Below are 25,387 nucleotides of genomic sequence, written 5' to 3'. Positions count from 1 at the left end.
GTAATTCATTTTGTCTGTCTGTAACGTAATACATCACAGGTGTTATGTTCATGATGAGAATGATAATGCTATCATGTGTGCTATTTATAATGGAGAGTGAACCTAGTGCTAAATTCACTCCCGGTTCAAGCTCTAAATGTCTGATCTTATTATTAGTATTCTCTCTGTGAAAGTCCCCCTTTATAAGGCCCCCGATTATAACATGAGTGGTAATAATAATGATATGAGCATAGCACTTTGAACGCCTTGTTCCATGAATTTATATGGTTTATATGAGTTATTACTAGTGTGTTCTACTGCAAAGTTATGCATGTCTTAAAGGTTTCACAGATTATGGCTTCAAACCACTCGCCTCACCACAAAATGACCGATTCAGGCAGGGATGGCTTCTCCGCTACGTTTCTCTGGAAAATTTCCGATTAAAATGCTGAATCAGGCCGTAAACGAATCACTCTGGCGCACTCTGTTCCCCCCACTCACTTTGTGTCAGTCTTTCCCTCCTCGGCCGGATTAAGGCTTTCATTCTCTGAGTGTGACAATTCAAGGTAGTCTACAGTCTGTGCCACGCGGCCATAAAGTAGAACAAGGACTTAATGAATCCAAACCTGTGTTAGTTAGATGTGCGATACTTGTTTAAGAAGTGCGTTTGCCAAGTTTCTTGGTGACTCACTCCCTTTTTGGGAAACCAATAACATCTTCTTGCCTCAGAGCATTATAAGTCCATTCTTAAGTATCACACTGTATGGTTTGGTTTGTTTACAGAGAGAGACATGATTCAGTTATGATGATTCTTCCAAATGTTTACGTTTGAAGAGGGTTTATGAAAAGGATTTCAGATTTTCTTCCAAGCGCCCCCAAAGTGCTCTTACACAGTGAAATGCGGTTGCTCATTCTCACACACTGAGGCGTTCACTGAACGCCAGTGTTTTTCTTGGGCATCCAAGTGGTATCAAACTGCAAATGTTTTACTTGACTGTGTGTGTGTGTGTGTGTGTGTGTGTGTGTGTGTGTGTGTGTGTGTGTGTGTGTGTGTGTGTGTGTGTGTGTGTGTGTGTGTGTGTGTGTGTGTGTGTGTGTGTGTGTGTGTGTGTGTGTGTGTGTGTGCATGCATGTGTGTGTATGTATGTACATGTATGGCTGTGTGCGTGTGGGGGTGTTTGTATTCAATCATGCTGAAGTGCACTCGCTGTGTGTGTGTGTGTGGGGGGGGTGCGCGCACGTGTGTGTGTGTGTGTGTGTGTGTGTGTGTGTGTGTGTGTGTGTGTGTTTAAGTGTAAGCGAACCTCTCTTTCTGCCTGTTGCCGTGTGAGCTGTTGGCCATCCAGCCCTCCTCTCACTCTCAGCTCTGATTGTTTCCTGAGCGCTGTGCCAGATAGGAAGTAGGAGGAAGTTATTGGAGGAGCTGGAGGGAATTTATTAGGGCCAAACACAGACAGAGGAGAGGGGGGGGGGGGGGGGGGGCTAGGGGTTTGGGGGGTGTACGTCTCTAAAGCCTAATTTATGCTTCATCGCATAACAGTGTCGCGCGCCAAAAATAACCAAAATGTGTCATGTTTGTTGTTGGCTTGAAAAAACATACTTTTGGCGAGCGACGCCATTGTCCTGCGATAGATATGACTCAGACTCAGAGATGCCCCTGACTTTCGTGCATAAATCTGGGGCAGGCGGCATTGTCAGAGGCTTGTGTGTTTGTGTGCCTGTGCGTGTGTGCGATTATACCTACGCCGTTGAGGGCCAAGGCACTGTTTCCAGAGAGCAGCCTTCCCTGGCCTGTGCCTAAAATGTTTTCTTTATCTGTAATCTGACCTTAGAGAGCAGCTGCTCTCTCTAGCGCCAAGTCCTGTTGTTTCGCCTGTCAAGTGTGTGTTTGTGTGGCTGTTAATGTGTGGGGGTCTCGGTGAGACACCGATTCTTTGTGCCCTACATCTGTGCACACTCTTCAACGACAGGAACAGGGTTTGTGATTTTAAACGTTCTTTTGGTATGTTTAGTTCTTAGGGCATATTTTGTTGTTGGGTGCTTCAGCGTAGGGTGTATGTCAAAGGAGGGCAGATGTAGGTGTACACGACTACTAGGCAGTGGGCTTTTCAGTCGGCCATTCACGTCTGTGCTCGGCGTGTCACGCCACCAAGTGTTTCTCAGCTCTGCCACACGGCGAGTTAGCAAAGCGTGCATTTTGGAACACACAAATAATCGGCTGTTTTGGTGAGAGAACAAATGGCGTTGCAGCCACGTGTTCTGCCAATGTGCTGTAAAGTAGGTGACATAATGTAGACTCATCATTGCGTTTAAGAGGTTGACTCTTGGGAGAAATCTGTTAACAATCTGCTCCAGGAGAAGAATGAGTAAATTTGAGTCATGGAATCATGCTGTTGGATAGGAGAGGATGTTTGACTAAACTATGTTATGTGGCTCATTTTTGTCCATCACTTTGTCCAGTGGATCGAGTGTATTACAGCTGTGGCCCCCTAGATTTATGTCATTTCACTTTTCTGACCAATTCCACAATACAATAAACTACCAAACATAGCTGCACATTTCTATCTGTATCTAATTGGCTCAGTGACTGTTGCCATTTGGATACTTTGCACAATGCATAAAAGGAGCAGTGACATGAAATCTGTTGACATCTCTGTGCACCGTGGCGTTTTGTTGACCGCTATGCATTTAGGGAGGCAATGAATCTACAACCCCTTTTGACATACCCCTGATTAAATAAAGATTTTGTCTCGCGAATGTACTTTTCTTTATTCCAATTTCCAACAGTGCATTTTAACTGGGAGTTGCTTTAGGGCAGTGTTTCTTTTTGTCTCCCTTTCATTTCCTACACCTATACACTACAGTGTGTATATATATATAAATAAAGATTTTCAAAAAATACAAAAATAATAAATACAAAAATCAAACATTTTTGTAAATAATTTCATCAATATATTTAAAAGAAATTCAACACAACGTTTAAGAAAAATTGAAAATAGCTACAGTCCTGGGGAGACATCAAATTTCTCTTTTGGGTCTCGAGCTAAAAGGTTTGAGAACCACTCCTTTAGGGTTTCTGGGGGCAGTGGGGGCACAGGGGTAAAGTTCCTGCCCACCCCAGTGGAGACATGGGGTTTGATTCCACCATTGGTGCCTCTGGCTTGGCCGTATGCTCCAATGAACACAACAGGCTCTGTGCACTGTGCACAACTGTAGTTCCCTTTTCAACACACAACACTTTCGTATGTGTTTTTTCGGCTCAAATCTTCTGCTGGGCCAATCAAATGAACTATGAGAAACTGACCCGGAACGGGAAACAGGAGTACAACACCTTCTGGAAATGTGAACTACAGTAACGCACAGAGCTGCATGCCCTCCCGGTGAAAATCCTCACTGTCAGGTGAAAAGAAGCCGCTCGCGTCTCCATGTGTATCGAAGGGAAACCTGGATGTCTACACCCTCCCCAGACCAACAGCAGGGGTTGACAGTGACAGGGACTATACAAACATGGGGGAACTGGTAATGACTGAATTAGGGAGAAAAAACGACGTAACAGTTAAAGAATAAAATACAATTGTAGTTGCTTTGACAAATGACAGTACTGGAGGGTGCAGGGAAGGTCAGCAAATAGTTTTATGGCTTGAATGATTGACGTGTTAGTGTCTTGTCCACCTTGACACATGCTGTCCTCAGCTGTTCTACTGCTGGGGCCCAATGGGCTTGCGTGGCTCATTCAGCTGATGGGATGTTTAGTCTCTGCAAAGGCAGGATTTATTTCTTTCATCCACTCTGTTTGTTCCTCAGAGTTAGACAAGGGATGAGTGTAATGGAGTTTTCCCAATTCCCACCCAGTAGAACTTTCCTGTCATGCCATGAAAGAAAAGTTTGAATCTAGACCCGCGTGAACATATTTGAATTTCAGTCTGTAATAGAAAATCAACATTGCTGATCTGAAAGCATCAACATTGCTGATCTCATCTTCAGTATATTATTAGAATAATGAACAAATCAAAGTTGATAGACATCCAGTGGTTTTATTTGCAGTGTGTGCTTGCCCAGTGATTAAGTCAGTATTGCTGCATGATACTGTAAATTCTCACTGCTGAAGATGACATATCTTCTGCTCTCAGTTTGTTATCCTCAAAACGCACACATGCAAGCTCTGTTTGTGTTACTCTACAGTCTCCATAGTGTTTTACAAGGGATTTCCTCCTTTTGGTGGCACACATTAAACCAAACATAGGTGATGGAATCCCTTCCCTTATTTAGGCTACAGCGACATCTTTCCAACGACTGGGCAGCAGACAGCAGAGTGACTCAGTAGAATTACTGGAATTCAATGGGACGTTTCGCTGTAAGCTATCCTGTCTAGAAAGAAAAAGCCTTGAGAGAGAGCGATGCCAGCAAAACTCTGTGGCTTTTGTAGATGGAGCTGGAGTGAGAGATAAGCCGTTCGCTGAAAACAGAATGCAATGTGATCGCCGCATAAATGCCTGAGAAAACTGCAAGGAAGAGGATTCCGGTGCATGAATGGTGGCGTTTTGAATGAATGCGCGAGGTGCATAGCTCTGCAGCGTTATTTACATTCCTGCTGCACATTGGAATTCTGTAGCATGTTGGTCTCACCGAGTTTCATGGCCTGACTTCCAGAGAGTGGGAGGGGAGGTGTGTCTCGCCTGGTTTTGTGTTAAATGTGAGTGTAGCATGTCATTCAATTAAAAGCATTAAGCAAGTATACCATCCCATCTGGAAACTGCCTAAAGGCACCATTCATCTGAGGGTTCTGGTGATTTTATCCATCTTAATGTGCGTGTGTGTGTGTGTGTGTGTCTGTGTGTGTGTGTGTGTGTGTGTGTGTGTGTGTGTGTGTGTGTGTGTGTGTGTGTGTGTGTGTGTGTGTGTGTGTGTGTCCGAACGTCATGCTTATAGTGTCAGTCGTGAATGAGAGTTGTGTCGCGTCTCATCCAAACCATTGTAGGCTCTTAGAACAGCTGATCTTAGAAAGCAAAACATGTTGACGCTGGTTTTCAATAGAAGCAAAACACCATAATCCATTTCTATGTCCATTGAACCAGTGCTGCTTTTTTTTTATCCTGCCTGGGTCGATAATGGTAAAGTGCTTTGCCATCAGAATTAGCTCATTATCAAACCATTGGCTTTAAGTTAATTTAGTCTCAAGGGTCTTTACTGTTCATCTGATTTAAATCCTATGATTTCACCACAAGTTGTATTGAAATATGCCGCAGGGTAATATAACTCCACTGACAATGCCTTCCTTCTAGTCATACAGCCACTCCATGTGTGTCCATGGAGCTGCAGCATGGCTTTGTCTGTTCTGTGCTGATGTTGCATTCCAGCAGGAACAATCCCACTGTTTTCCAGACCCTGAAGTGGACTCCTAAATTGGACAATCCAACCCCCCTCTGCACGCACATACGCACGCATGTGGGCGCACACACACACACACACACACACACACACACACACACACACACACACACCCACCCACCCACCCCCTTTTCCCTCCGCTCTCCAACCCACACACCATCTAGCCCCCCCCTCTCCCCTCCCATACATGCATCCCCTGGTCTCCTGTCCTTATTTGGGTAGAGACGCTCTGAGCGCTGGGCGGAGGGGTGGAGTGGGGGGAGGGGAGGGGAGGGGAGGGGAGGGGGGTGGGGGCGTCGAGTTGACACAAGGGAGGCAGGAGGAGAGAGAAACAGTGAGCGGCTCACGGCTCTTTCTTAATAAGGACATGTCTGGAATTTAAGCCCCGCGCTCTGCTCCGCGAAGAGCCTCTCTTTTCACGGCACCCCACTTATGAGCGCACTTTCATGCACACTCAGGGCTCGATCGAGGCCGTCAATAATAACTTCATATCGCAGACATCTGCTGTTCACATGTTATCCTCCACTCTGAGTGGCCTCTGTGTTTCCTCGGCTATAATTGGACAGAAACAATTGAGGCAGTCACTCCTCCATCACATGAACTGTGCCACTCATGTTAGATTATATTGCCGTGGCGTGGCCAAAAGCTGCCAGCCAACGGCACCTGTGCATTCATTAGTGGAAGACAGTGGGTTGGCTGAAAATAATTTCTAATGTTGTGGAGAGAAATGGGATCTCTTATATATTTACACAGCGGAGACCCACCCCTCGGGGTGCAAAATTAATGTTGGGGTTTGGTTTACAGTCAAGGTATGGTCATGTCAGTCCTTCCAACACTTCCACTTCAAACAAAAGATATTTAAAACTATTGGCTCGAGTGCCATGGAATTTGCTGTGCATCTTCATGCAACCCAGAGGATGAACCATAGTGATTTTGATGACCATATGGCTTCTCATCAAGCACCACTATGTGGCTAAAATGTCCTATTGCACACAAGATATCTCAAACATTAATTGGCGGATTGCCATGACAATTTCTGAGCACATTCATGCTCCTTGTGGGATGAACCATAACCATTTGAGTGACCGTACCCATGACCACCCCCTGGCCAAAATGTGCACAAGATGCCTCATCATCTAATTGACAAATCGTGCAGGATAAACAGGATTTTGGTGACCCCATGACCTTTCTATTGCACCGCCTTAGGGCTTCTGCTGTTTTTTACGCGAGTGTGTTTAGCCAACCGGGTTCGAGTCAAATGGTGATGCCCCCAGTCACTGCGTCACCTCCAAGGCGGAACTTGGCGACACCCCTACTCACTGCATCGTTTGTTTGTTTGTTTGTTTGTTTTATTTGTTTGTTTGTTTTTTAACCCAACTAGGTAGAGTGCAGGGCTCTAAGGATGGCAATGTTGGTCAGCTAAAAACAAATTTGTTCCGGCTGGTAGTAGCTAGCGGTGCTTTTAGACTCTTTTGTTTTCTAAGAATCACAGCCTGTGCAGGTCTATTCTGTAAATCAATTGTTCTCATGCACCCGTTCTAAATTCTGGGACCCTATTTCTTTATTTGTTTATTTGGAACAGATCCCCATTTGCTGCCGCCTTCACGGCAGTTAGTCTTCCTGGGTTCCAAGACAGCAAGATGGTATTATCTCCATAGAGTCCATTATAGTTCTATACTGTCAATGACAGGTCGATGTAGTTTGCTGGTAGACTAACTTGTGTACTCAGTCAGGGTGCTGCAATGTGGTTGGTTAAGCCTGAGATGGTACACTTGAGCCGCTGACGACTACTCAGTTTCACTGTGGTGTTTAACACCATGACCCTGGCCCCTAGGGCCCCCCAAAGTGCAGAAGGTTCACCGTGACCAATACCCCCCTCGACTAAAATTAGCCTCTTGACTTTGATATTTTTTCAATCTCTACAGTTTAGTGACTGCCATACACTGCGACAGTCAGAACATCACAGGAACAGTGTTTCTGGTTGTCTTTGTCTTTGATCTGTTGTAATTCGCTGTAAATGATGATGGGAATGGAAGGAAAGGATCTAATCCTCCACCTCTCCTTTTTTACTGCTCTGTGGTCCCTTCTGTGCCGTCCTTGTATAACTGCTGCGGTGCTAATGTAAAGTGAATCATTCCAGTTTGACGCTAAGAGAGAAAGACAGAGAGAGGGAGAGAGATAGAGAGACACAGAGATAGCGACAGACAGACAGACAGACAGACAGACAGACAGACAGACAGACAGACAGACAGACAGACAGACAGACAGACAGACAGACAGACAGACAGACAGACAGACAGACAGACAGAGAGAGAGAGAGAGAGAGAGATGGGTGAGAATATAATAGATTAATATGCATGTTTACTGTTGGCCTACAAACAGGTGAATGTTCTAAAGCCAATAGCAATGAGTCATTTTGAACCACTATAACCCTATATACTCCGTTGATTGGGGTCCCCCATGGCTCTATATTTGGTCCATTCCTTTTCCCCCCTCTAAACCAAATCGGCTATTTTATGGAATGTTCACTCCCAGAATAGGGATGTTAGGGTTCATGTGGTTAATAACTCAAACATGTATTTTCAATTATTTACTTTAATGTTTCCCAATTTGTACACAACAAAAAAGCTAATAATAAAAAAGGTTAGGTTACAGTAAACCACATTTCTTGCACCCTTATAAGTTTCGATTTGTTATTAATGGAAATATTAATTTGCAATCTTTCACTTTTCAATGTACCATGACCACAAGGAAATACACGGATTAAGAATCTGCTATTTGACAGTTCCATGACCCTTTATACACTTCAAGTATAAGCATACCATGTAACCTCATATTATAAAGCTCTTCTTCTGGGGCCTTCAAGGCTATGAAAATGATTTTACAGATTTACATTTCCCCTTTTCAAACAGCAACCACCACAAATCACATCACCACTGAGACTGAGACTTACCATGGAGAAAATATGTTCTTGATTGATTTTTGTGTCACATGGAAGCAATACAATGTGCTTCCACTTAGTGGAAGAGGTCAACTCTGGTCTCTGATGCAAAAAGCCAATTGAGAAACACAGATCGAGGATTCTCTGTTTATTATCATTTTCTGTTTTAGTTTTCTATTATTGAACCTATGGGTGAAAAGTGCAAAATGAAATATATAGTTTTTTACTATATACGTCAATATCGATATTTGTGATGATAATATCATATTGTGATAATGATATACATTTCCTTTAAATTTTTTCAAACATTTGCAAAAACTGTGAGAATCGCTCACAACATGTCGCATTGTGACATGCTATTTAACATGCTGTTAAGTTTAAAATAAGGCGTATCAAAACCAGGAAAAAACAACACTTATTATTCCATATCGCAATATTACGATATCCAAAATCTCAGATGATATCTAGTGTCATATCATGATATTGATAACATGTTGATATACTATTGCCCAGCCCTAGTGCAACCTCAAAATGCTCTTGTAATTTTAGGATTTTTGTTTGCTTTTGGACTTCTCCATATTTATCCAATATGTGTATTTTTGTCAACATCTGCAGAAATGCAAATTCAAAAACACAAGCATCCTGGGAGGATGATTACCTCATTGACTTCCATTTCAGAAACAATACAATGCTGAAAAGGCAGCTTGAAAAATACTTAAGATCTCTGCCTGCAGTCAGCCATAAGCCAACCACACTGGGACACAGTTCCCAGACCACAAGAATTCTTTGAGGCTAGTGCTGATTAGTGAGGTCTTTAAACTACATTTTATGGAATATCTTGAATTCATTTGGCCATTTCAGAGAAATAAAAATGTAGGAAATGATAGCAATAATTACGGTCAGTATTGTTTATTCATACAAATTTAATGATTGCAATAAAGAATATGTCAAACAAAGCTAAAGTTGTACCTTATAAATATATAGTGTTCCATGTTGTAGATTCGTGATATGCTTATTGTGAAGCACATGAGACCCATGCAGCTCAAAGGCCTGTTTTTTGTGGCTACCCAAAATATTTCCATTTTTCCAATATTTCCTACTAAAACAGTAGGAAACAACTGAGTGGATTTAGGGCAAACGGTTCAGTGCCATGGCGCTAAGTGATGCTTTGTCAAGCAGGCTATCCTGTTGAAATACAGACTAAAGCTTTCATTTCCAATAGCTCTTTAATATCTCTCTCTCTCTGCATCTCATTTGTCCTGCACGCATCCAGCTGAAATTTGGTTGGAAGTTGGTGTTAGAAGTGTTAACTTTGCACAGCCGAAACAAGGAAACATTTTAAGGGAGCTCTGAGTCTGTGAGCCTCCAAATGAAATGCTTTACGTTATTACTTTTGTAGGTTGTTGTCGTTGTTGAGAATGAAGCTGGCTGCAATGCAGTTGCATGGAATTTAATTAACACACTGTTCCCTGGACAATACCAAAACAAACAGCCCATACATTTACAACACTAGCAATATCCACCACCTCTGTCACAATGTGTGGCTCATGATGCAATTAGGACAAACTTGCTCCCTTTGAAAAAAGCGAAATAATTTATTAGTCGCTGACACTGAAACAGACTGACTTGACTGCAGTGGTCCATTAGATTAAGGATGGAATTTAGGGGGTCATGCCTATGTTCCCTCAGCCCTATGTTCCCTCAGCCCTATGTTCCCTCAATCCCTAACAAATTTATTTTATCCAAATTAGTCCCTATGTTCCCTCAGCCCTATGTTCCCTCAACCCTATGTTCCCTCATCCCAAATTAGACCCTATGTTCCCTCAGCCCTATGTTCCCTCATCCCAAATCATACCCTATGTTCCCTCAGCCCTATGTTCCCTCATCCCAAATTAGACCCTATCTTCCCTCATCCGTATGTTCCTTCAGCGTCACATATGGCCCTTCCATAATGTGCTGTTGGGGTCACCTGTTGGGTTCCCCCGGGCTCCCCAAGGTATCCCCCAAAGGTATAAGACTATATATAGATATATTATTAGTAAGTTATAAGTTATAAGACTTCATAAAGTTTTCTTTACACCGATGATGATGGTGACCACAACATTAAATTGTGGCTACGTGGTGCAGCTCCGACGGCCCGCTGCTCCGAAAGCCCACCAGTCCGACAGCCGTCCCTGGGCGCGGAGGTGGACCGGGGACCCCCGGGGGTCCCTGGCTCCGGAGGCTTAACCCGACCGGTCTGTCGGTCGGGTCAGGCCTCTACAGCCAGGGACCCCTGGGGACCCCCGGGGAGGCCTCGACGGACACCCGGCTCTCCAGGCGGTCCCGTGGACCCACTCTTAACACATCGGGTGCCAGCGTTTTTTCATAACAACTTACGTTGGGTGCCAGCATTCTCCCCATTGACTGCGCTTTACTGTTTAAATCTGTAGACTCCGCGATGAGCAAATCCCCACGAAAAAAAGCATCGATTCATGTTGAGCCATGAGCCCGGCTACAGCCTGGAACCATAACATTACCCTTGCGAGTTACAACGGGGGGGGATCGCGCATCGCGCATGACCGGTTTTACCCACAGGAAACAGATTCGGAGATATAGGCGTTTCAAAGTAGGAAATAGACAGGAAGCGAATGTGAATTTTTTTTTTGTTTCCGGTGAGCGATCTGGCACTTCCTTCGCAGGATTACAATGGGTGATCCCAGAGCTGCTCTAGCCCCGCCCGCGCGGAGAAAAACGAAAAAAACAAAAAGACCAAACTCACGGTTCAGACCGTGTTCGGCACCGAACCGCCACTATGTAAACACACGGTTCAGACCGTGTTTGGCACCCGATGTGTTAAGCACCCCTCAGCGGGCGTTAAGTGAAGTTACAGACCGTGGCCCAAGCACCGCGGGGACCTGGTGGTACAAACCAGAATAATCGCCCCTGGGACTATTCTGAACTTAGCGCGTCGGGTCCGGCTCACCGGCCGGTCCCGCGTACCCACGATTAAGCACCCCTCGGCGGGCGATAAGTCGGGGGGGGTCCCGCGGCCTACAGACCGCAGGTACCTGGTGGTACAAGGGGTGCCGCAATAGTTATCACGCCCATTAGCAGGGTCTTGTTTCCTCGCTGAAGATTGTCTTCTTTCCTCTATGGTCTGAGCTGATTTCATTTCTCTTGGCTATGGTTTCGCTAGGTAGCTGGTAGGGACAGTGGGAATCTCGTTCGATTAACTCGGGTGCAGCCACTGCTGAGTTGCGGGACAACCGCGGCGCCGGGCACAACCCACATAGATACGTAGCTGCTCGCAGGTTCATGTCAAGTTCCCCCGCCCCCAACCCCATCAAGGTAACTTGCCTTGTGGGTCCACAATCGGGAACTTTGGTTTACTCAACTCCTGCGTGCGCCACCTATTTTGTCTACACCCATATCAGTTACTGTCCCGGCGTGGTCACTTGGCAGTGACTGCGCGCCCAACTCAGACGAGTCTGCAGCGCCCTTTAAGACAAGCATATGCTACAGGATCAACCAGGTAGGCCTCCTGTTCCACCACAGAGACAGCGCGCCCAGGTGAGGCGCGCACCGTGGGGTTGCCGGTCCGTGGAGACTTTTTCACAGGAGGGAGGCAGGGACGAGCGGGACGCCTCCTGGGCCACGGGGAGGGGACAGGGAGGTACGACGCGGAGATCCACAGACGGAGCCTCACGTCGGGCGAGGCTCCGTCGCCCTAGCTATCCTATGGCACCAGTCGGCCCTTGTCCGTAGCTTCCCCCTCTCCACCAGGGGAGAGCCAGGGCGACCTGAGGCTGCAACACTTCAGGCTGCAACCTCCAGGATCCATGGCCCTGCGAGGCACGGGGACGCCCCCGAATATGGTGCACCATGGCCATGGTCTCTAGCTACCCTATGGCACAAGTGGCCACTTTCCCCCCAATGCGAAATTTCACGCATGGGAGAGGCAGCGAGCCCTAAAGCTCCTGAGCCTTCCGGAGCTTTCTTCGGGTTTTTCGGCCACCGTTTGCCCGGGCAGCCACCCAGGGGCCCGGGGGGGGGGGGGGGGGGGGGGTACCGACACGTGCGCACCCCCGGCCCAGATCCAACGAGCCCTCCGCCGGCCCCGAGCGACCCACGGGCCGGGAGGTACGGGCCGTTTTAGCCCGAAAAAGCGCAGATCGACAAGCCGAAAAAAGTTGGAATTTTAGGCCGGGGGTCCTCCAGTGGGTCCCCGGGGACCTCTGGAGCCCATGCGGACACTTAGGAAAAAAATCGAAATTTTTCAAAGAACCATGATTTTGGGGTCTTCGCCGCCCCGTCGCTACCCCAGGAACTGGAAGGTGCCTCTTCCTGGGCATGATCCCTAGCTATCTTATGGCACCAGTCGGCCCTTCTCCCTGGCTTCCCCCTTCCAGCAGGGGAGAGGCCAGGAGCCCTGGGCCTCCCGGCAGACTGCCGGGTTCACACTCGGTTGCTCTACCCGCTCCGGGAGCCACCGTCCCTGGGCGCGGAGGTGGGCCGGGGACTAGCGATGAGCGGGTCGGGTTTTTTCATGACCCGCCCCGCCCCGCGACGGAACCCAACCCGCCTCAACCCGCCCCGCAAACCCATATATAAATCTATGGCTCAACCCGCCCCACGACCCGCAATGTTTTTTTAATTCTGTAAAATCATGGTTAGAAAATAATCCCCAAGTGTATTCAAACTGTTTTATTGTTATTATTCTTCTTCTTATTAGGAATAAAGACAAAACAAGAGCATGTGATCATTTTTTTTTTTTTTGCGTGTGAGAGCGGCTGACCCGCTCACCCACAGCCCGCATAATTGCTTCTGAAATTCTGACTCGACCCACCCGCGCCGCGGGTTGACCCGCGGGTCCCGCGGGTTACGGGTCGACCCGCTCATCACTACCGGGGACCATGGACTGGGGAGGGCGCCGCCTTGTGGACACGGCCGGTATTGCGCCCCGCGGCCACCACAGGCCTATCCAGGCTTGTGGATCTGCTCTTTTTCCACGGCAGGACTTTGTCCCTTTTCCAGACCCACGACCGGGGACCCCGGGGGTCCGCGCCGGCCGCCCTTACCCGCCTCGGGAGCCACCGTCTCTGGGCATGGAGGTGGACCGGGGACCCCCGGGGGTCCCTGGCTCCATGTGGACACTTAGCCCCATCGCTTCCCCCAGGAAGGTGCCTCTTTCTGGGCATGGTCCCTACCTATCCGATGGCACCAGTCGGCCCTTCTCCCTGGCTTCCCCCTTCACACAGGGGAAGGGCCAGGGAGCCCAGTGCCTCCCGGCATAGTGCCGGGTTCACACTCGCCCGCTCTACCCGCCCCGGGAGACACCGTCCCGGGCACTGAGGTGGTCCATGGACCCCTGGGGGACCATGGACCAGGGATACCGGTGGGATTGCGCCACACGACAACAGGCTTTTACAGGCTTTTACAAGCTTGTGGATCTGCTCTTTTTCCACCCTTTTTGAGCCCGGTTTTCGGCTTTCGGATCCGCGGGGCGTCGGAGCCGCGCCACGTAACCTTAAATTGTACGTGTTGAAAGCATGTTCTGGGGGTACGTATACGTGTACATTATGTCACAAGGAAAACTTGATCATGATGACCATGACCATGACTGACCATGATGCTGACCATGCTACTGACCATGATACTGACCATGATGCTGACCATGATGCTTGGGCAACATGATTGGTCAAACTTAATTGCTTTGACCTGGTCAGCTAAGACACATTAAACTATATGTATAGTTTCTCTCATCAATTCAAATTCAGACAGCTGTGAAACTGACTGTTAAATTATATTGATAATTTCTCATCAATTCAAACAGCTTTGAAACCTATAGGTACCTATAACAACAGCTGCAAAGAATTACTGATCATTGCAGTGAACTATTGAACTTTTATCACAGCTAATAAAGTAAGATATTAATAATAATAATGATACATGTCTATACTAATATCGAGCTTTTGTAGATATCCAAAACAACTATATTACAAAAAAAATAGTTTAAAGGTATAATAAGCTATGTAAAACTTAGCTTATTATAAAAAATAAAAAAAATAGATGGGGATTTAAATGAGTACAAACAAAGTTCTGATATACAGACATGAACATTATACAGTCAAATGAATACGGGTTGGACATATATGGCTGGGGGTCCTCCCCCAGAAACTTTTTAACACAGTAGATACTGTATTAAAAAGGGAGTTTAATACTTTTATCAGTCATAGGAAAGTTATGGGTAAATTATTGTATTTTATCCATTACAACCCTAAACATATAGAAATCGTTTTGATGACTGAAGCAAATAACCACTCCTGATATTGACATAATTCTGACATGATACTGACCACCATGATACTGACCATGATACTGACATAATACTGACATAATACTGACCATGATACTGACATGATACTGACATGATACTGACATGATACTGACCATGATACTGACATGATACTGACATGATACTGACCATGATACTGACATGATACTGACAGACAGACAGACAGACAGACAAGACAAAACATTAGAATATTACATGGGCTGATGGAACATAAGGTTGAAGGAACATAGGGCTGAGGGAACATAGGGCTGAGGGAACATAGGGCTGAGGAAACATAGGGTCTATTTTGGGATGAGGGAACATAGGGCTGAGGGAACATAGGGTCTAATTTGGGATGAGGGAACATAGGGCTGAGGGAACATAGGGATGAGGGAACATAGGGCTGAGGGAACATAGGGCTGGGGGAACATAGGGTTGAGGGAACTTGAGTACGCTCCCGAATTTAGTAGCACTCAGTAATAAGGAACAGTCTTTAATTAGGGCTGTCATTAGGAGCAGTTGCTCTGTGTACAGTACACAGGGTTAAAGTTAGTTATAGTCATCTGAACCTCAGCAGTCAAACAAGGTCTGCACTCTACATACAGTACGTCTACTGTACCTGTGTGAAGAGGACCAACCCATTTGAGATTCACACTGTCTTCAAGGCCCTCTCGCCAAGCACACGTGTTGCTGTCTCACAATTATGTTCATTTTAGATTATTTATTTACGTCTTTTACCTTGCAAGGATGTTTTGATTAGCAGCTGCAATCCGAGTCATGGAGATAATTAATCAAAATTGTCTTTCTTTCTTTTTCCCCCCTCTGTCTCACACAGATCCTGTGATCACCGGGGCTCAGGGTCGGGCCCAAGGGGGAGCCGCCACCATTGCGTCCAACGAGTGGAGTGCGAACGGTAGCCCGGAGGATGGGCTGGACGGGGACAACGATGAGCTGGACAAGGCCCTGGACGGGGACGCAGAGGGTGTGTGGAGCCCCGACATCGAGCAGAGCTTCCAGGAGGCCTTAGCCATTTACCCACCCTGCGGCAGGAGGAAAATCATCCTCTCAGACGAGGGGAAGATGTATGGTGAGTGCGCTGGACAGCAGCCACATGCATTAGGGAACAATGCAGAACACAATAATTATATGGTACTCAGGACATACTCTAATGAATACACTGAAAGGCAACCCTCCATTACTCTGACAATTGTGGCTGAAACTAAGGAAAAAAAGAAGAGAAATAAATAAATAAATACATGAATCAAAGACACATGAACCCATATATCAATTCATCTCATTATTACACAAGAAATGGCCTGGCTCTCTCAGTACAGGGCCCTGGAGACAAGAGACTCTCACTCCTCTTTCACACTTGTGCTACAGCTTTGACACAGTTGTATGTTTTTCTTTCCACACAGCACTCCATTTAAAACAAGTCTATACCTGTTGTGCTCTGACCCAGGGGCTGGTTCTTCCAGTCACACCAGCGCTCTTTGAGCTGGTTACTGCCTTCCTCAGAGCATCTCACCTCCTCCTGCCTTGATTTTCACCCGTCTGTTCTCCCAAACTGGTTTTCCCTCCAACCTCTTTCTTTTTTTTCGTGCTGCGTCTCTGTCTCTCTCTTTGTACCGCCCCGTACATCTGTCAGTGGAGAAACCTGCTCTTTTTGCAGTAACAGATCGTGCGGCATTCTTGCCCTGCTTGTTTTTACTTCAGAGAGAGTTTTGCCCCAAGGTCACTGTGGCTCATCATCAGCGGAAGCAGTGTTTGATGCTGGATGACTCAGTTAAATTATCGATAGTTAGCACAGTGTGAACTAAACCATGGGAATTAAAAAAAAACATCATGTTGGCATTTTGTTCTCCATAGGGCCTTAGCATTGCTGTCTCCTGTGGTGTGTTTTTTAAGTTGCAGGTGTTGACCACTTGATGTTCTGAAACACTCTGTGTCCAGATGGATTAGTTGGCAACATCCTTGATACAATTGCAGACATCCAGGTGTTAGGCATTGAATGGATTAGTATTACGTTAGTATGGTCTCCCGCTCTCCCACACCAATTGGTGAGAAAATGTGCTTGAAGAGCTGGTTTGAATTAGATGTTGCATTAGACCTTGGAAGTTTGGCGAACAACAGAGTGAACCATTGATTGACAGGAAATCCACAAAGCTCAACTGACTCCGAAAAGACACTGATGTCAAATGCTCGCCGTGGTTCTTTGTATTGTCCTCGACAAACCCGATTTTTGGTTTGCGAAATAATCTTTATTTCCACCAGTGCAATGCAACCGCCTCAAGCCATGCTTTGTAAGATTTTCCTGCCCTTTAATTATTGTCCATGTCTCATAAACTTAAATTGAATCCTGCTCCACTGTAACATTAAAATACCCATCGATCATGTCCATCAAAGTCTCACATGTAACAGTATAAATTTGACGCATTGTTCTTCTGCTGCTGTTTTGCATAGTTGTTCTGTTCTTGATGTTAGATGGGATTCTTGTGGCATGAATCATGCATGATGGAATCTCATTCTTTTGATTTGTCAGACAGTTTGGGACGCACGCACATACCTGAGTTGTATCAGCCAGCCCACTGTTGCTGCTGCAGCTACCACTGCTCCTGTTGTTACACTGGTATTCTGAGCCTTTTTAAAAGCTACAGTAACTGATACTGATAGAATATTTATAGAACCCATGTTCCGTGAGTGACAGTCACATGACAAAGTAAGTTGCAGGTGAAAATTAGACTTACGGAGCATGGGCTAAACACGGACAATGGTTGAGGGATTCAAGAGGGTTTTATTTGTCACTCACTCAAACAGGTACACACAGTGAAATATTTATGTGTTCTGCAAGGCTGTGCTAACAACAATACAATATAAGAACAACATACTAATAGTGAAAATACTGGCTGTAATAAAATAAGATAAAAAAATATATATTTGGCAATATAGCCAACATGTAAAACAACTTTTGATGGTAAAGGTGCTGTAAGTGATAATCTTTTGGTTAAAACAAAAAGGAGTATTATTTCAGTAACCGCGGTCTCCGCATGTCTCCAGCTCTCCCCAATTTCATCCAATCAGGAGAGAGAACCCCTTCATCACCTTCAATTTTATAGTGTTCCAATTAAAAATGTGTCTTCTACCTTTTTATCCTGTGTCCTGTATGACTTTCTCTCTCCTGATTGTATTAAATAGGTATCCCGTACTGAAAATGTATTTTTCAGTACGGGACCTGGAGAGATGTAGAGACCTCTGTTACTGAGGAGCAAACACTCTTTAGCAATGATTACTATGGGATTACAGAGCGATTGAACCCGTATTTTAACAAAAACCTTGTAATGGGTGTGCTTTTTAACGTGCAATGATGTGATAGTAAGTCTAACACACAATTGTCCAGAATCACACAAGCACTGGCAGTGGTTATATTATTGAGTTTTTCTACAGTGACCTTTAGGACGGGCTACTGACAGCGACTCTAATGTGTTGGCCTAAATAGCTCCTCTAACGGTTTAGCAAGATGGTGCCGAGAACCAAGCGCAATCCATTTGTCATGAGAACGTCAACAAAGAGACAGATCAACTACAGCCTGTCCCCTTAGCAGCAAACTGTCAGGACCCCTGCTAGAGGTCAAGATGAGCCTGCTCTTTCTTTTTTTTCTTCTTTTTTTTCTTTTCTGAGCCGTAAACACGCTCTCCGTTTACATCCAGTCATCTGAGGTGCTCCTGGCAGAGCCATGGCATGCCCCAGAAGAAGAAGAAGAAGCAGCCGTCTCACAAGGCGATGACCTCAGACATCTAAAAGCTACCCTGACGTTAGGCTGGGGGAATTTTAACGATTGCGCTGCGTGTAATACTGTCTACCTTGCAGTCTCAGGCTCTCGTGGCCTTGAAAAGCAGGCAAGTCATCACTCCCGTTGGGAATTCCACATTTTATGCCAGGATTTTTCTCTCTCTTTCTTTCTCTCTCTCTCTCTCTCTCTCTCTCTCTCTCTCTCTCTCTCTCTCTCTGGGAAGCAAATTTCCATTGCCATAGCAGGATAATGACTTTACAGGGATGTATGGTGTTCCACAAAACTGACCAGACTTCCCTGTAGGATTGCAAGGTGATCATAGGGTGAAAAATTGTTTGAAGGGAGATGCAGTGAAATTAAATAATGCACACATCTGTTAATAATAATCCATATTCCATTGGCATGTCCAAAGCTTTTACCTACTTATTACCTACTTAAATTCTGTACTTATTCGTTACTGTCATATCACAGAATTGCTAATGTCAAGTCAGACAAAACTGTCCAGAATCACCGCAAATCCATAGTAATGTTTAAAAGTATGCCCCATTGTATCATATTTGTTGAATGATTTTTAAAGGCAGAATCGAAGATTATTGGTGCACACCAGTGAGATTTTTTTTTAGGTAGATGAGTGTATCTTAAAAAATGTGGTCTGTCTGGTTATGTGTTGGGCCCCTGCTGACATGCTGTTCACCTGCGTTATCTGGCCCTGGAGAGGCATGCCAAGCCCTAAGCACTGCACACACCTCTGCCCTGCAGCTGTCACTGTTGCAAAGCATGCTGGGCAAGAAAGAAGGGAGAGCGAAATCGAGCGCTGGAGGGAGGGAGGGAGGGAGGGAGGAAGGCTGCTGGCATGTTTTGACCGTATAGCATAGCACATTAGGAATGAGCGATGGGCTCGTCTCATGCACAGAGTTGGAAGAAACGGAGGGCAGGGAAGGCATTTTGAGTTAGGCAAAAGATGATTTGACTGACAGCGCGGGCAGCGAGGCCTGTGATGATGACTGTGCAGGTCCGGTGCTTCCCTGTCAGCCCCCTTACGTAAGGAGTGTCTTCAGTCATGGCCGGGCAGTATGTTAGCAATTTAGGATTACCTCAAAGTTATGAGAGTGAGAAGGGGGGAATGAAGAGTTGAAGTGAGGAAGGGGGATTACCTTTTTGTTCACCATCTCCGTGTGGAAGTGGAAAATTCCAATGGACATGTAGTAAAAGAAAAGAGATATAGGCGTGTCTTGGCATGGAAGCAGTTAAGAGCGGCAAAGTCAGCCTGCAGGGAACAGAGCAGCACTGAGTGGGTGTTGAGCAATCAACAAGGGACTGAGTGAGTGAGAGAGCGATAGAGAGACTCAACACAAAAGGGGGTTAGATGGAGAGATGGAAAGATAGTGAATGAGGGGAAATGGAGAGAGAGGGAAACAAAGGGAGTCATGCAAAACGTGCAGTCGTTGTTAAATGATTGAGGAATTTTTGTGTTTGCTTTATGTCCTTGCACATAGATTTCCCTGTGCATACGTGTGTGTGTGTGTGTGTGTGTGTGTGTGTGTGTGTGTGTGTGTGTGTGTGTGTGTGTGTGTGTGTGTGTGTGTGTGTGTGTGTGTGTGTGTGTGTGTGTGTGTGTGTGCGTGTGTGTGTGTGTGAGTGCTTGTGCGTGTGCGTGTGCGTGTGCGTGCGTGCGTGCGTGTGTGTCTGTGTGTGTGTGTGTGTGTGTGTGTGTGTGTGTGTGTGTCTGTGTGTGTGTGTGTGTGTGTGTCTGTGTGTGGCTGCATAGTACAGCAGATGCACCTGTCGTGTTCCCCTGCTGTGTGTACCAACCTTTTCACAGTGTGAGTTGGGGCCTACAGGCCTTTACTGAGGACTGACCGCTCACTCAAGTCGAGTCTGAACAGGCCTGGGTAGCTCAGCTTGTCTCGTGAAATAAAAAACTCCTGGTCATGCTATACATAGCACCATGTTGTCTTTGTAATACTTTAGCTTTATTGTGCTATTAATCCACTGAATTACAAACATCTGCACAGCACGGTGGATGTTATACTATTGTCCTTTATGTATGCATGAAGCAGCTCGAGTAGAAATTGGACATCATAGCAAGCAAATGCTCTCTACTGTATGTGAACCACGATAGAAACAAGCCCCCCGGGGCTTTTTGTGTTATCCTTTTAGCATAACGTTTTTGACTGTACTACCGTACTGTTAAAGTACTGAAGGTATTCAATCAATCAATCAATCAATCAATAAAACTCTATTGTGACGTTTATGATTATATGGCATGCTTATTATGACACTAATCGCTGATTAATATCAAACGTAGTTCTTGTCTGGCTGGGCTTCTGCACAGGAAGAGGAATTCCAGAAAACCTCTGCACTGACTCAGACAGACAGTAACTTAAAAACCACCCGTTTTTCGCTTTCAGAGAAACTGGAGAAGTGTTCCAGTCGGTCAGGGTCAGTCTTCTACAAGGCTCTACAATAGGGATAGCAAAGGGCTTCGATATACCAGAGGCCTGTATAATTTGGTGGATATCACGTTTTTCCCCTCTGTCCTGTCCCCTCGGTTGAAGAGATTGAGAGTGGCAGTTGCTGCCAGGGCCTTTTGGGATCGCATTGTTCTTCCTCTGCCGCCCGGACCGCGGACAGGACGGTCAGCAGCAGGTGCGGGCCATCCGTTGGGCTCCAGGGTCACACAGTGGTGTTGTTTTTGGGAAGAAACTGCCCCTTGCTGCCAGGTGGCAGTTGTTGGCCAAGACAGTTATGGCTTTGTGTCCCTCTCCAAGAGTTACAGCATCAGCTGCCCCCTCCCAACCCCCCCCCGCACCCCCACCTCCCCCATCTACCCCCTGAACCATAACCCCCTCCTCCTCCTCTCGCCCCAAGCGCCCAATAGCAGTTGTGTAAAGTAACTAAGTACATACACTCAAGTACTGTACTTAAGTACAATTTTGAGGTACTTTTACTTTACAGGAGTATTTCCAATTGTCTATACTTTTACTTCTCTACTCCACTACACCTCAGAGGCAAATATTGTACTTTTACTCCACTACAATTATTTGAAAACTTTAGCTACTAGTTACTCTGCAGATATAAATATATTACATTATAAAACATCCATTAGCGACTTTACCCCTATTTTATACATAGCCTATTTGAAAATAGACGATCTTCTATTTTCAAACATTTTAATACTTTTACTTTTGGTACTTTAAGTACATGCTGATACCAATACTTTTGTACTTTTACTCAAGCCAATTTAGAATTACGGACTTTTACTTGTAGCAGAGCACTTCTACATTGCAGTATTGAAACTTTTACTTAAGTAAAACATTTGAGTACTTTTTCCACCAATAGCCCCCCTCACCCCCCCCCCCCCCCCCCCCCCACCCCCCCCCCCCCCCACTCGCTTCAACCCAAGAGTTGCAAGTGGCGCATATGTGCATGTGTTTCGTCCGCCCAGGCACCGGCTGCGCTTCGCAGGCCCGGGCCAATCAGACTGGCTAGCACAGATGTGACAGGCAGAGAGGAATGCGAGGAATGCGGAGGCGCTGGAGCGGGCGTGTTCACCCTGGACCCGGGGGAGAGGGGGGAGGGGCCACCGCAGTATCAGCAGACAGACTTTGCTGTGCACCCCCAGCACTCTGTTCAGTTGGCTCTACTGGCTGAATGGCTGGCTGGGCTGGCTTGCTGGCTGGAGAGAGCACAGTGGGTGCTGCATGCAAGCTTTGCCGGAGAAGGCCCTGCACTGCACGACTTTTATGGTAATTGTGCTACCAGGGCCTTAAAGGAGGCCAAGGGCTGAAGGATGTGTGAAAAAAAGAAGCATGATTTGACAGTTGTTCCTGTCATTATGTGTCTGGGTGTGTATCTCGAAGAGCAGTTGGCTGTCAGCAACTTTGGGCCATTATTCATAATAATACATATAATAATACCTTTCAGCCGTCCCATTTCGATCCAATTTGCAACCACGAAAACCCCAGCAAGCATGACCTGGCAACAAAACGAAGTCAGCTTGATGTTCTTTGCTTCAAATTAGCACACTGTTACTTTTTCTTTCTCGGCTGCTATAGGTGATCCAGTTCTGCCAGATTCAAGCTGCATTTAAGTGCAAACGGGTGATCTTAAAGATCCATGTATAGAAAGCCATTAAAGCCCAAAATAGAAGGCCACTCTCTGCACAACCTGTTTGTGCAGAATGTCGAGTGTAGATGTTATGTCATGAAAAACATCGGTCCTGTTTTCTAAGCACTCTCAGTAATTAGGCTACATGGCCCTGTGAGCAGAAAGTAAAGAGGTGTCAAATGAGCTAATGAAAATTATGAGGTGAAAAAAAATCTCTCTCAGCAGGTCAGATTGTGTTATATGATGATACGGCCTAATTCAAATATAACTTTGCGAAAGAAAGTGTGAGGTATAACTGTGACCTTTGACCTGTGACAATCAACAAACTGTGTTTGACTGTTTGTCCTAAGAACCTCTGGGAAAGGTCATATGGGTGCAGTAGGTTGACTTGTGTATAGGTATGGTTAGTGCGCCATCTTCTGTCCAGTTTGTGGTATTGTCAGTTCATATTCTATATTGAGAGGCTATGGAGAGTAATGAACAAACTGCAATATAAATGTTCTTACCATTCATGACTTTCTGTTCTTTTTTCGTTACAGGCCGTAATGAATTAATAGCAAGGTACATCAAGCTGAGGACAGGCAAAACCCGCACAAGGAAACAGGTAAATATATAACATCCCTTAGTTTAGTACATACGTATATGTAACAACCCCCCTAGACCTACTTACTGTACATGCTTATCTCATTCAATAATACAAATGCATGTTTTTTTAAATGTTAAATGGATATAACCTCTGGATCATGGTAAAAGGTGTTTTTCTCAACACTATTTCAGAATGCATGAATAGTTTGTTATTGTTCATTTGCTTTAAAACATACATTAACATACATGACTACAGTGCCATCTTACAGTATGTTCAACAAGCCCTTAAGGTTAGATCAGTTGCATGCAATGTATCTGTTTATTATTATAATTGTTAGTGTGTGTGTGTGTGTGTGTGTGTGTGTGTGTGTGTGTGTGCGTGTGCGTGTGCGTGTGAGTGTGAGTGTGAGTGTGCGTGTGCGTGTGCGTGTGCGTGTGCGTGTGCGAGTGCGTGCGTGTGGTGCTCTTGCCCACAGATATACCGTATGCGTACATGCATACCCATGTGTGTGAGTGTGTTTTTGCATGTTTTTGAGTGCATGCAATGGTTATGCTCAAATACTGTCTCACACCCCTTTAGGTGTCTAGTCACATACAGGTGTTAGCGCGGAAGAAAGTACGAGAATACCAGGCAGGTATCAAGGTAGGTGCTACCAACAGGCCTCTGGGCACCACTGACTGGGCATCTCTTCTCTCTTTGGTTACGGCTTCTCTCTCTTCCCTTGTCTTTTTCTCTCCGTTTCTCTTCCCCCTCTTGGCTCTTTTTCATTGCAGGTTTCTAGCCATTTGCAAGTTCTCGCCCGAAGAAAATCTCGCGAGATCCAGTCAAAGCTAAAGGTATGCGCTTCACTGCGGGCTGGGCGGGGCTGATACAGGCTTGGCTTGGCGCTATTTGTGCACAGTACAGTACCCGTAATATGATGGAGGGACATTTGATCCAGTTGGAGCTTATCATTTTTGTCACTGTATGTGGCCTATTTGCATATGGTCAGGAATGCAGGATGCAAGCTTGGCAAATGAGATGCAGCTTTGTTCACAGACTAATAAATGAGAAAAAATATTATTCAGATCTCAGTGATCAGGGAAGAATAACCTTGATCCTGCTTCTGTATCATGCATGCATTGATACAAGGAATAACATGCTAAAAATGTCGACTTAAGAGTTTTGTTCCACGTTCTATGAACTTATATCAATACTCAGTAATCCAAGTACAGTAGCTGGTTTGAAGCTTCCGACGTGCTGTAATGTTATACATGAGCTGGATGACCAGCCTGGCCAAATGCCTTTTACTGCAGCATGATGCCCTTGCTCTGGCTCTCTATCCATCCTCAGTGCTAGCCATGCCTCTGCTTATGTACTTCCTCTGCCCTCAATCTTCCCTCTACTTTTATACCTTTAGTTCCTCTGAACTGTATCTGAACGCCCTACCGTTTGATATGAGCATAATCCTGGTGCAATGACTGTATATCGAGTAACGTGTTAAACCCGCAATGTTGTACTTATTTGACCTGCTTCTTGCCTCACCTAACATATGGTACGGTTTCCGTTTCAACTGGCCTCTTCATCCTCATTATGAACGTATTCTTTATTTTTCACGTAGTTGTACACCACAAATCAGTGCCACCCACACTTTCTCACACACACACACACACACACACACACACACACACACACACACACACACACACACACACACACACACACACACACACACACACACACACACACACACACACACACACACACACACACACACACACACACACACACACACACACAGTGACAGAGACACCCATAATCACTGAAAACATTGGTGGGGTTCTATTATTGGGAACTCAAATCACATTGCTTACTTTTTAGCTGGAAGCGGCAACCGAGGTACTTCCTCATTTGTCTGTCTCTCTTTCTATCTGTTATCTCTCCTCCCGAAAGTTAATCCCTAGATATTTTAATATTTTAACTCTCGAGGGATGGCACACTGTTGCGCCAGAGCCTGCCAAGCCTATTCCCATCCTACGGCGACACATCCTTTCTGCCATTATGCTGTCACACTAGGCCCTGTCTAGAATATAACCATCATGCTTACCTCTTCACCCATCTTGATGATGTGGCGTCCCTCCACCAACCCCCTTTTTCTCCCCAAGTCCAAAAATAATCACCTCTCTTACACTCCTAAAACCCTACAGTCCACTGGGATGTTTCTGGCCCAACCTTGGTCCATGACTGCATCATGCCCAAAGAAATGCTGAGTGTTCATTTACAGGTCCATTTGGTTAC

The 25,387-nt window shown here is 45.7% G+C and overlaps 1 protein-coding gene across 5 annotated transcripts in view; it reads left to right on the top strand.

Annotated features, from left to right (window-relative positions):
- The window catches only part of tead3b (TEA domain family member 3 b), a 39,760-nt gene that overhangs the window by 4,672 nt on the left and 9,701 nt on the right, over positions 1–25,387 (top strand). For 4 of the 5 annotated variants that reach the window (XM_084063135.1, XM_084063136.1, XM_084063132.1 and 1 more), the window contains exons 3-5: positions 15,460–15,711; positions 23,064–23,128; positions 23,690–23,752. In XM_084063135.1, the coding sequence (XP_083919261.1) occupies positions 15,705–15,711; positions 23,064–23,128; positions 23,690–23,752 (135 nt within the window). In that variant the 5' untranslated portion in view covers positions 15,460–15,704. Of the gene's footprint in view, positions 1–15,459; positions 15,712–23,063; positions 23,129–23,689; positions 23,753–23,883; positions 23,947–25,387 lie in introns of all 5 variants that reach the window. The other variant, XM_084063133.1, reaches the window with a different exon arrangement.

This window comes from Gymnoscopelus microlampas (assembly GCF_963454915.1).
Source record: "Gymnoscopelus microlampas genome assembly, chromosome: 7".
Taxonomy (NCBI): Eukaryota; Metazoa; Chordata; class Actinopteri; order Myctophiformes; family Myctophidae; genus Gymnoscopelus; species Gymnoscopelus microlampas.
The sequence above is the reverse complement of the archived record's forward strand: the minus strand, read 5'-3'. Positions and strand labels throughout refer to the sequence as shown.